General features: G+C 41.6%; 1 protein-coding gene across 1 annotated transcript in view; it reads right to left on the minus strand.

Annotated features, from left to right (window-relative positions):
* The window catches only part of LOC140064817 (bactericidal permeability-increasing protein-like), a 29,796-nt gene extending 18,471 nt beyond the window's left edge, over positions 1-11,325 (minus strand). Inside the window, exons 1-7 of the mRNA XM_072112061.1 lie at positions 11,263-11,325; positions 4,736-4,836; positions 4,545-4,653; positions 4,346-4,474; positions 1,586-1,741; positions 1,338-1,401; positions 665-725 (exon numbers count right to left, since the gene is read on the minus strand). Coding sequence (XP_071968162.1) covers positions 665-725; positions 1,338-1,401; positions 1,586-1,741; positions 4,346-4,474; positions 4,545-4,653; positions 4,736-4,835 — 619 coding nt within the window. The 5' untranslated portion in view covers position 4,836; positions 11,263-11,325. The remainder of the gene's footprint in view (positions 1-664; positions 726-1,337; positions 1,402-1,585; positions 1,742-4,345; positions 4,475-4,544; positions 4,654-4,735; positions 4,837-11,262) is intronic.
* Between the last annotated feature and the right edge of the window lie 1,161 nt (positions 11,326-12,486).

Raw genomic sequence — 12,486 nt, forward strand, 5'->3', positions numbered from 1 at the left:
ATTTTCTGCTTTATTGGTGTCCTCAGGGGGCTGGTATCAATGAAAACTGTGACAGAGAAGGGAGTATAAATCACAAATTAAATTTCTGTGTTGGCACTTTGCGATAAATAAGCAGGTCTTTGTTGTAGTTTGGGCACTCGGCCTCTAAAAGGTTTGCCATCACTGGTCTAAGATATACATAGCGCTGATCACTTAGTGTGACACAGAGGGGCATGTGCTGTGGCTACCTATCTCTTGAGGGTCATGTCCTAAGACTACCTATCTCTTGGGGGTCCTGTGCAGGGGCTACCTATCTACTGGGGGGCATGTGCTGTAGCTACCCATCTACTGAGGGGTATGTGCATATTGCACGGCTCTCAAGGAATTACATTTTAAAACATGTGGCGTTCATGGCTCTCTCAGCCAAAAAGGTTCCTGACCCCCTGGTGTAGAGTATGACCTCATCTACTTCTAGCAGAGAGGGACTGGCTTATTTCACATTTATTTGTTGGGTTTAATGTTTGTCAGTCCATTCTACTAGAATTGTCAAAATGCACAGTGTCTGATTCCACACTGTACCAAAAAAAGATTCTACATAATTTGATCATGTGAATAACAGCTTTCAGCAATAACTTGCTGAAAAATGTAAACTACACAAATTTATCAAAAAGTTCTTACCACTCACCCTGAAATGTGGCCAGCTCCTTCTGAAGAATTTGAATGACTTCCCCCACTCCTGGACAGAGCTAAGGAATATTTCAACAACATTACAAGTTGGGAATTAGTACAGACCATCTTACAATACATATACAGTCCTACCACAGTGTACTGTGATTCCTGCACATGCTGTAAGCCATTATTCTAAATTATAATCCCTGAGCATGGACTTTGCGAGAGAATTTAGGAAATTTCTGGGCTCTATATCAAGATTGGTAGGTCTTGAAAGCCTTTTCAAGCCCTTTTTATTCTGGTCATGGCAGAATTTCTGCTTAGATTGAGAGACTCTCAAAAAGTAGCCACTCTCGTTGAACCCTTAATTAATCTGGGAGGGACCAGATCTTTCTACTCCTAGACTTCCAGGAAAGCTTCTGCCTAGCGGACGCTCCCTGGTAACTTTAGCTCTCCACAACGCCAAGTCAGTGATTAGGATGGTCTCCAAGCCTCCAAGTCTTGATAGAAATTCTGCCACAATCGGTACAAAGTAACAGGCCATGCCGCAAGGGCTCAGAAGGTCGGTCATGGCTTACTTGAACTTTTAGTTCCGACAAATTGGTCAAATCAGATTTTGAGAAATTTGACAATCCTTAACCTTTACAACTTGATAACGTTTTAAATGTCATATCATGACACCAAATTACCCTTTTATTCAGGTTTTCTCTGATGGGCCTCTCCAGAAAGCCAGTAAATAGATTGTACAACCAGCTGTAAGACGAAAGAGCAGGTTAAGTAACATCAGGATTATATCAGACATTCACATAAAACTGAGAATGGAGAAGCTCATCCTTGTTAAACAGGTTTTTCTTGTGAACACATAAACATGAGACTAACATTTCCTTAGAACTGGGATATTATGATAATTCCAAATGTTCCTAATCTTCTTATCTACCTGGCTCCTCCGGATAGGTGCACTTTGGCATTTTTCACCTCCGACTGGCACGAAGAGAGAATTACAGATGGACGGGCAGCTGAGTCTTCCAAGGTAGTAAACTGAACTTTCATTGTTACGCCAGAGACCCGGAGAGAGAAGTTACCATTGTCATTTCTGTGATAACAGAACATAATATTTCAGATGTACAAATCCTACATTCTGTAGGAAGAGATTTACTCTACAAATCCCTATATCAAGAAATGTAATTAAAGCTGAATAAGTGGGCGGAATTGTAACCGTTATAGGTTACTTTTTATATTCTTCACCGAAGCCAATACTTTGCGTCTTTTATAGGCGTAAGGCCACTAATTCCAATTTTTTCTTTTTTCCACTGGTAATGAGCAATATATTAGCCTCTGTTCCATCAGGTGGGTGATGTCCGGGTGTCTGCACTCACCCAGGACCATCCACTTGACAGCAGAATAAAAAGATTTACATATTTTATGCTAAAATTAACTGAAATGATTGTTTGGGAATGGTGTGGACTAGAGAGAAATTTCAACTGTGACAGAATCTATGGAGTGACTGGTAGAGATTAGCCAAACTACTTGTAAATTTGTAGATTAGGTATGAATCTAGAGATTTTAAGGTACCAAATGGAATCTGAAACAGATTCTATTCAAAAGAATCTTGTACATACCATTACATAAGAAGTCTTGCATATTTGTTAAAATATGAATAATGTCGAACAGGGCAGATAGATAGATAGATAGATAGATAGATAGATAGATAGATAGATAGATAGATAGATAGATAGATAGATAGATAGATAGATGATAGAAGATAGATAATAGGAGATGAGATGCAAGATGGTTAGATAATAGATAGATAAAAGATAGATAGAGAGATAGAATATATGTATAGATAAATAGACAAAAAGCTAGATAAAAGGTAAGATAGACAGATATATAGATAGGAAATACACAAATCATTATAGATCAATAACTAGACAGAAGAATGATGTGTATATATATATATATATATATATATATAGAGAGAGAGAGAGAGAGAGAGAGAGAGAGGAGATAGATGATAAGCATCTTCACCCAGGCAATCAACTAAAGGGTATCAAAAGAGCAATACATCCGCTGCCCACAAAAGTCCATATGCAGGGGCCCCTTTATGGTGGCTCTTGGCAAAAGCCCACTTTACCGTCCCCTAACTCCAGCCCTGATGTCAATCCAGCACAACTCCAAAGTATTATCATATCTAATCAGAGTTAATAAATAAATAAATAAAAAAAGAATAATAATAATAAAAACAAGTCATACAAAATGAAAAATAAAATAGGTAAAACAATATAATAATAAATTACAAATTTATAAAATAATAAATATTTATTATTTACTTTAATTAAAAAATATTTTATACTTTGGAGCTGTCGGAGTGATATTTTTGATATTTAATAATTGGTTACCTTAAGATACCTAGGGTTTTTTCTATACCACCAATGAAATATACATTAGGTTATAGAACGGTGATCCCCCATGCTGTGTGAGTTCCTTTTTTTGCTAAATTCATTAACATTTCAACTGATTTGACTTTTAATGGCTTTGTTACAAATGGAAAATGATAACATTTTTAACCCTAAGCCTAATGAGAAAGTTCATAGATAACTTAAGATACGACCCTTTTATAAATACATTTTTGTTTGAGGACGAGAGGGGGGGTTACATAACAATTTCCAGGACAATTAAAGAAACACATTCAGCTATTTTCTGATACATTTGAATGAGACTATGCATCATAGCGCCTAGGGCAGTGATGGCAAACCTTTTAGAGGCTGAGTGCCCAAACAACAACCAAAATTTACTTATTTACCATGAAGTGCCAGCATGGCATTTTAAGCAGTAGCTTATTGTTACCTGTTCTTCAACATCTTTTAATTGTATTGGCCGCCTGAGGCCACCAATACAGTTGAAAGAAGGAGGATGAATTCAGACTATCATTCGTAGCTTCCCTCCAGGGTCTCTCTGTACAGGAAGAATGGTGGGTCCAACAGGATGACCTACAAAGATCTTCCTTTTCATTTTTCCCGCAGTTCCAAATAGTCAATGAAGTGTCGCTTTAAAATGAAAGTGCAGCATCTCTTCCGTTGCCTGGAACTGAAGGAAGATTCGGTGGATTTGGTCCTGTTTCGTGAACTCTGTCCTGGAGCAATGGCCTGAGTGCCCACAAAAAGGACTCCGAGTGCCACCTCTGGCGCCCCTGCCATAGGTTTGCCACCACTGGCCTAGGGCCTCCATACCAGAGTAGAATGGTAGCAGTATGGGCTGGTTTTATCTGTCAAATAAAGAAAGAGGGGCAGCCCCTGAGCTTATCCAGAACAACTATAAATGCCAGCACCTGCACTACATGTCAGGATAAGTCTATGAGAAATAATGTATCAGTATGGCATCAGTGAAAATCCCTGTTAGTATATGGACTAAAATGCTTGTTTGAGTAACTCCTTTGCAATTAACAAGGCTAAAGCCCGTAAGCCACACGCAAGTTTGTTCTGACAAACTTGCTTCTCGGTCTTATGGAATTTACCGGACCAAGCTAAGAATCACGCTGAGTTCAGGGATTCCAGCTTCAATCCAGTAAATCCCACAAGTACACAATGCAAGTTTGTCAGACCAAACTCGGCCATGTACAACATCCAGTTTTCGACTACATTACCTTAAACATGACAAAGCGTATTCTCAAATGTTATAATCTGTATTACAGAATTCTTACATCAACCAATGCTTTACATTCCACTGGCCGAACACCTTTGCCATCGCACCTTTAACATTTAACAGAATAGATTTCGGGGGTGTTGGGATAACAACTATATCCGAAGTGTCAAATTCCAAAACAGATATTCTGCAAAATAAAAATAAAAAATAAGTTGTTTCGGGGAAGATTTTAGGGTATTTATTTGTATGTTTCTTACCCAGTAATAGCATATTCAACCATGCCGAATACACGTGTTGATCCAAGAATATTTGGTAGGCGGTCATGTTGAATCTTGTATCGAAAAACCTCTATTCCCTCTGTTAAAACTAGGTGAATGAAATGACAGCATTGAAGATTGCTTGTGGATCACTTTAATAGAATAACAGTGTCCTATATCAGGCCACTTACTGTAGTCCATCCATTTCTGAGTAACCCGCATAACAACGCCAGGACCACAGTGTCCACACAACGCGAGGCAGCTCCACCACAGCACCCACACAGGCTTCATTCTACAGAAAAATACAGGATAAGTCTCTTAAGTATGAATTTGTAACCTGGGAAAGAGGCAGAGAACCCAATCGTAGGTGAATGCCTTGACCACATCATGCCTCCAATCTAGATTCTCAGTTTTTTATGACACAGTGGAGAAAATTTACTTACCCGGTCCTATTGTGAACCCGATGCCGATGGTCCGATGAAGATGAAGTCTGGTGATATTCACTTAGCTCGTACGCATGAGTTCCTGCATCTGGTGCTTCCCCGCTGAGGTCCGCCGCAGTTCAACTTCTTCTTCCCGGTGCTTGTAAGTGCATGTCTTGCGACACAAATTGCTTTGTTAAATCCTGCGTGTTGTCCGAATCCGTCGGATCGTCCGACGGCAGGCCCCCCCACCCCTTATTTGGGTTGCGTGAAAGCCTATTTCGTGCGCCAAAAAAACCTTTTCTAAATGCGCTGTAACACGGAAATCAACGGGTATTCCAATGATCGTGCGGACCGCTGACCCTTAGTAAATGAGTCCCAGTGTTTTATGCCTAATGAAAGTCCACATACTGGACCAAAACGAGTACAGGCAGTCCCCGGGTTACATACAAGATAGGGTCCGCAGGTTTGTTCTTAAGTTGAATTTGTATGTAAGTCGAAACTGCATATTTTATAATGGTAGATCCAGACAACAAAATTTTTTTGCCCCAGTGACAATTGGAGTTTCAAAATTTTTTGCTGTAATTGGACCAAGGATTATTAATAAAGCTTCATTACAGACACCTTACAGCTGATCATTGCAGTCTGGGACTATACTAAAGCATCCAGAGAGCTTCACCAGAGGTCACAGTGGGCAGAGGGGTTCGTCTTTAACTATGGGTCGTCTGTAAGTCGGGTGTCCTTAAGTAGGGGACCGCCTGTACATTAAAAATCAAATCAAGTTCAGAGTTCTCTTGAGCGCCGGTTATCTAGACATCCTCTTCCTGGAGTTCAGCCAAGTTTATTTTATCTTAGAATGCATTTCTGGTTAGAGTATGAAAATGATAAATCTTAATGAGCACCTCCATTAACTTCAATTCTTATAAATATGCAGCTAATTTTCTCTAGCTTTTACTATTCCTCAGTGATGGGTACAAATCGGCAATTTTCCGGCACCGAATTGAATCAGAATTTTTTTCGGATTCTTTTTTGACAAAGCTCTATTGCTCCAATTGTTCTGGAAACTGGTATATAACCCCCTCTGGTGATCTAAAATGCATTTCACAAAAATCTCCTATAAATGTTTTGTTTATATTAAAAAAGGTTACATTTTGTTCAATTTCTCACAAGTTTTTCATAAGGGTTAGATTTAGCGTTAACCCTAATTCTAAGTCTAATTATAACACAAAGGCAAATCTCAGCCCTAATGGGAAAGTTGTGTGGAAAATGAATGAAACAAGGCAGGGTCTAATGAGAAAAATCTGTAATTTCCTTTTTTCAGTGAGAGCAGTCATCTTATATTTGGGTGGTCTGCCAGGATTTAAACTCACAACCTTGAGCATGGTAGGTGAGAGCATTACCGGTGAGCTATGGACTCGCCCACTATTAAGAAATATCTGTGCATTAGAGACCTAGGCAGAGTTATATACCTATTTTCAGAACAATTGGAGCAACATTGCATAGGAGTTGAATTCTCTACCCTTGTACATTAGGGAGAGATGGAAGCCCAATAGGATTAGATGTACTATCGTATGGGTAAAATTAAATTTGGGTATATAAATCCTTGTAATGATAAAATATGATGCAAATAAAATTGGACACACTGTCGGACGGATGCACATTCATCGAGCCCCAAATCATAATATGGAGATTTAGGCGCTGGAAGTGTCGCAGGCAAGTAAGACAATATAGAAAATTGGGGGAGGCGTGCACTATTAGGGTGTACGGATTGGACATATCAAACTTAACGCCTCTCCTAACTGAAAGAGGTGTGGCGGATAGGAGGATGTGATTTGTCCATGGGGATACGTCATAGAGATGGGGGGTGTGAGGCAATGGTGAACCTCAATTGACCTCAGTCCTGAGAGGGGAAGGTGTGTCGCCTCCGGGGCTGGGGATTGGATGACCGGAATTCTCCGCCATAGAGTAGGATTGGCTAGTATGGAAAATGGTGCAATGTGGTCTATGAATGAAATGAATAGAGTTGATAAACAACGTATGGTTGAGGAATTGGTTTTATAAGTATTAATGTACAAAAATCTACAGTGAGATAAATTATGTATAGGAACGAACAAGTTGGATATTTATAAATGTTTTTCAATGTAAGTTGAACTATTACAGCATATGTTGGGTATGAAAAGTAATTGGGACTAGACGCTAGCAACACCCCGGAAGAAGCCGTACAGGGCGAAACCCAGGGTCGGCCTAAAACGTGTAGCTGGCGTCCCATGTTGGAGTTTTACATGTACATTTTTATTGCTATCTGTGGGTAAATTTTTTCTAGAGATCCACCGCAACTTATGGTGCAAAAGGAGGAGGTCACAGGAGAAAAGCAGGAGTGTTGGTCTGAATAGCGGTATATTCCTATCGGAGGGTTCAGGAATTTGTGCCGGAGGAGTGTGAACTACTCTATTTTGTGAGTGACATATTGGAAGAAGAAGGACACACGGAAGCAAGAGAATCGGGAGCTCCGGTCAGAACTTATTTTCTATATTATTAGGGATGTTGGCACTTTGGGGGGGCACTTTGGGGGGGGCACATGTTGCGCTTTATGGGTGTTGTATGTACATTTTCCTTCCACCCTGAAATACAACATGTGTAAGAGAAGAATTGTTGCAATTATTACGGTATTATTTTTTTGCAATCAGTAGTCACAGACATAATTATGAATATTATTAGTCCTGTTTCTTCATCTGACTTATTATTTGTTGGCTGATTCTTATCTGTGACATAAATATCAGCCACATAGAATCTCAGCAGGAACAGGACACGTCTGCTCTTTCCTCTTGGCAGCTTTCCCTCAGGGCTATTTGGTCTGTCTCCATTTCTGTGATTACATTGTGAAATTGTGCAGAGATTCATTAGAGATACAAGACCTCAGTGCCTTCATGTATATAAGTAATGAAACAGACTTACAAAATTATAGACTCCATCACAGATACAGTATTATTAATTTATGTGGCCACAGACCGCTGCTGTGGGACAGGGGTTTCAAATGCAATATCCAGTCAGACCATCTGCAGGAAGCATGCTAGACCAGCTACACATGAATACAGGGTTGGCTCCAGGTTTCAGGAGGCCCCTGGGCGACAGAGCATCAGTAGGCCCCTTTGCAGTCTCCTGCTCTCTAAAATAGTCCATAGTTTATCATCCCCCTCATGGTTATTTTATATATAGCCCCCTCAACACTCTATAGATTCATTAGATACAGCCCCTCATGAATTCCTTATGTACCACCTTATGTGAGCCCCCTTCCCAGCAGTTCTGATATGCCAGATATGCCCAGTGCTGGCGCCGGCCCTGCATGAATGTGTACACTTTATGTATTGTGTATTTCTGTCTACTCCCTGTCTACAGGACAAACAGGTTGCCGGTACAGTTTCGCGGTAGGCAGGGAGTCCTTGCATCATATTTCTAGAGAAATTTGTAGGTAGTGGTCTATTTAAAGGCAGCATGTTGTAAAGCAGGAAAAGCTAAGCAAAACTAAGGGTCCGCAGACCACATTTCCGTCGAGTTTCCCAACTATTACCAATTTGCACCGCTTTTAACAGGGGTTTTTGGCGCACGCAATTGGATTTTTGCGCTGACTTTCATGCAACACAAAACGGGGGGCGTGGCCATCGGACTACCCGACTGATTCGGACTGAGCACAGGATTTAAAATTCAAATTGTGTTGCAAGACAATGCACTCATATACATGTTATAGAGCAGATTGTGCATAGTGTCTTGTTTATAATAAAGGACGTGTTAAGCTGATTGTTCATAGTGTCCTATCTGCAGTTCGTGTAGTATAGAGTGATAATAATGGGTGTAGATCATTTGTACAAACTACTCAGTTCTTCCTGCTCTGTAACATTCTGCATAAAATTTGGATGAAATTGTCACTATAGAATAATACTGTAACATACGCTTGGAAAGTCAACTAAACAATTTTCATGCTACAAATGTGTAATTCTTCTAATTTGATCCTAGTGTAATCCATATTGTAATCCATATTGTTGGGTAATTGTGCATTTAAATCATTAGGCACATGAGAAGCCAACAACAAAGAGTGTCTCTAAGTTTGGAGAACACCGCAGATTTATCTATTACAGTCCAAATATTCGTGACAATTATCAAATAAACCAGTCTAAATACACAATCTATAAATTGTCACCTACTCATGATTCTAGTTTAGCAATATACACAATCTAGTTTTTGTATAGGTTTACGTTTCATTCAGATAGATAATAACTAGAGATGAGCGAGTATACTCGTCCGAGCTTGATGCTCGTTCGAGTATTAAGGTACTCGAGACGGCTCGTTGCTCGGACGAGTATTTCCCCTGCTCGAGATCGAGCATTTAATTAAAAAAACACAGTGAAGAACAATGAAGAATAGAATAAAAACAGTGAACACAGTGAACACAGGATCATTTAAGTGAAAAACACAGTGAAGAACACAGTGAAGAATAGATTACAGATGTTCGGCACATCTGCTTACTTGTCGGAAGATACGCGCGGAACGGTGCGAACAAAATAGTATGTGAAGAACAATATATATGTGTGAAGAACACGGTGAGCAGCACAGAGACATGGGGCAGCGGCAGCACGGAGACATCGAGGGGCACGGGGAGACATCGAGGGGCACGGAGACATCGAGGGGCACGGAGACATCGAGGGGCACGGAGACATCGAGGGGCACGGAGACATCGAGGGGCACGGAGACATCGAGGGACACGGAGACATCGAGGGGCACGGAGACATCGAGGGGCACGGGGAGACATCGAGGGGCACGGAGACATCGAGGGGCACGGAGACATCGAGGGGCACGGAGACATCGAGGGGCACGGAGACATCGAGGGACACGGAGACATCGAGGGACACGGAGACATCGAGGGACACGGAGACATCGAGGGGCACGGAGACATCGAGGGGCACGGAGACATCGAGGGGCACGGAGACATCGAGGGGCACGGGGAGACATCGAGGGGCACGGGGAGACATCGAGGGGCACGGAGACATCGAGGGGCACGGAGACATCGAGGGGCACGGAGACATCGAGGGGCACGGAGACATCGAGGGGCACGGGGAGACATCGAGGGGCACGGGGAGACATCGAGGGGCACGGAGACATCGAGGGGCACGGAGACATCGAGGGGCACGGAGACATCGAGGGGCACGGAGACATCGAGGGGCACGGGGAGACATCGAGGGGCACGGGGAGACATCGAGGGGCACGGAGACATCGAGGGGCACGGAGACATCGAGGGGCACGGAGACATCGAGGGGCACGGAGACATCGAGGGGCACGGAGACATCGAGGGGCACGGAGACATCGGGGAGACTTCAGTGGAAGAAGAGCAGCGGATCCCGGGACAGCGTATCTCCGACAAGTAAGCAGATGTGCAGAACATCTGCAATCTATTCTTCACTGTGTTTTTCACTTAAATGATCCTGTGGTCACTGTTTTTATTCTATTCTTCACTGTTCTTCACATCTGTTAACTTGTCGGGAGATAATATACGCGCGGAACAGTGAAGAATAGATTGCAGATGTTTGCATACATCTGCTAACTTATCAGAAGACATTCTTTTTCAATTAATTAACACATTTTATTCCCGAACCATGGTCCCTTTGAAAAATGCTCGAGTCTCCCATTGACTTCAATGGGGCTCGTTATTCGAGACGAGCACTCGAGCATCTGGAAAAGTTCGTCTCGAATAACGAGCACTCGAGCATTTTAGTGCTCGCTCATCTCTAATAATAACTAAAAGCCTGCCTAATTCGAAACGTTTAAAATAGCAAAATTTTATTAAGTTATCAGTTTAAAAATATGTATTCACAGTCTAGTCCCTTCCGGATGTGGGATCCAGATAATTTAGGCATTGGCCAATAATAAGGACTTATGTAAAGGGTCCATAGACGGGGTGGTCAGTATAGAGGTAATCCCCGGCTAACGGGCTATTGAATTGGGGATCAAGTCTAGGCGGAACCAGTGTGATCTAGCCCCGCTTGACTGAATTCAAGGTGCTGATGTATTTTGTCAGCCCTCAGGGAACGAGCAAGGTGCCCTATGAACCTCTTTTATGAGTGCCAACTCATTTAGTGCACCATAAAGGGTCAGAGCAGTATGCCCTTCCTAACACCTAACGCGTGATCCTAACACCTAACATGATTCTAGTTTAGCCCTGACTCTACAGACAATACACTATATACTATAGACAATGATCTCCTATTATCACCCTGCAGAGTAGTAGATTGGGGGCTATAACTCACCTCTCCTCAGCCCTCCTTGTGCTCTGTGACAGGTAAGTGACTCAGTGTTCTCTTTTATACAAAAATCCTTTCAGTTTTTAAGGAAATATGGTTCTTCTCATTCAGAGATTAACCCCACAGGAGATTAACAAAGGTGTTTTCATCACCACGGAAGACACAATGGGAAATGTGATTAGGATGCGTGCAAAGAGAAAAACCTGCTCCGCTTCACCTAATCCTGATACACAGAGATTATAGCCCATAATGTAAATAAGTTCTTAAAGGGGCACTAAACATACCAGATATAATAGCACGTAAACATAAATAGAGTTAGCCACTATTAAAAAACCTTTACATGGGTGAGTTCAGGAACTGAATATATCTTACTATCTGTACTAACTGGGCAACTGTACTTACCCCAATAAAGTTTGTCTTAAATCTACGGGATCCATGGGTCACATGACTCGCCAGAAGAGGACTTCCTGTGATGTCATGTGTCCTGCTGGTTTCTGGTGGATGGAGGGATCCGTGCACTGATAACTGTATGTATGACCTCTCCATCATAACCACACCCATATCAGTGGCTGGAAGTAAAAGTGGATGTCCATGGCACAACCATCGAACCTTAATTCAACCATCCAACTTTAATTGTTTTCAAAACTTTTTCTTCTTCCATTAAAAGGTAAAATTATAATGTATTTTCATTGTACAACTTTAAATAGCATCAAATTAGAAGCGTAAGTAGGTTTTTTTCTTTCCTGTCATTAACAGTCTGTATGTCAATGTAAGTCTCTCCTCATAATGTAACATGAATGAACTATAAACAGTTGGAGTCACATAAGAGAGTCATCTTTATTGTCCCCTGTCCAGCAATAGGTTTCATATTCCCATGCTATCTCAGGCTTCTTTTGGGGAATAAGCCTAAAGTAGATGGTTTCCACCTCCCAAAAAAATTACAATCAGCAAGATGGAAGGTGGAGGGGCGGGACCATTTCTTATTGATCTATCTATCTATATTTATCTATATATCTCCCATCTAAGTAAAACTTAAGCACATAACATGAAGGGACAGCTTGAAGATTTGGAGAGTATCTCCTCTGCTGCCATTTCTTGCTGTGGAGTGTGAGGTGAGGGGGGCTGTGATCGCTCCGCATCTTGTGGGTTATTTGTTTATATACAAGTGGGAGAGATAAGTGTAGTCGTTTGGTTACTACATTAGTTAGAGCTCATGGCAGCACATGAGTG

The sequence above is a fragment of the Engystomops pustulosus genome, chromosome 6 (genome assembly GCF_040894005.1).
Source record: "Engystomops pustulosus chromosome 6, aEngPut4.maternal, whole genome shotgun sequence".
In the NCBI taxonomy this organism is placed as follows: Eukaryota; Metazoa; Chordata; class Amphibia; order Anura; family Leptodactylidae; genus Engystomops; species Engystomops pustulosus.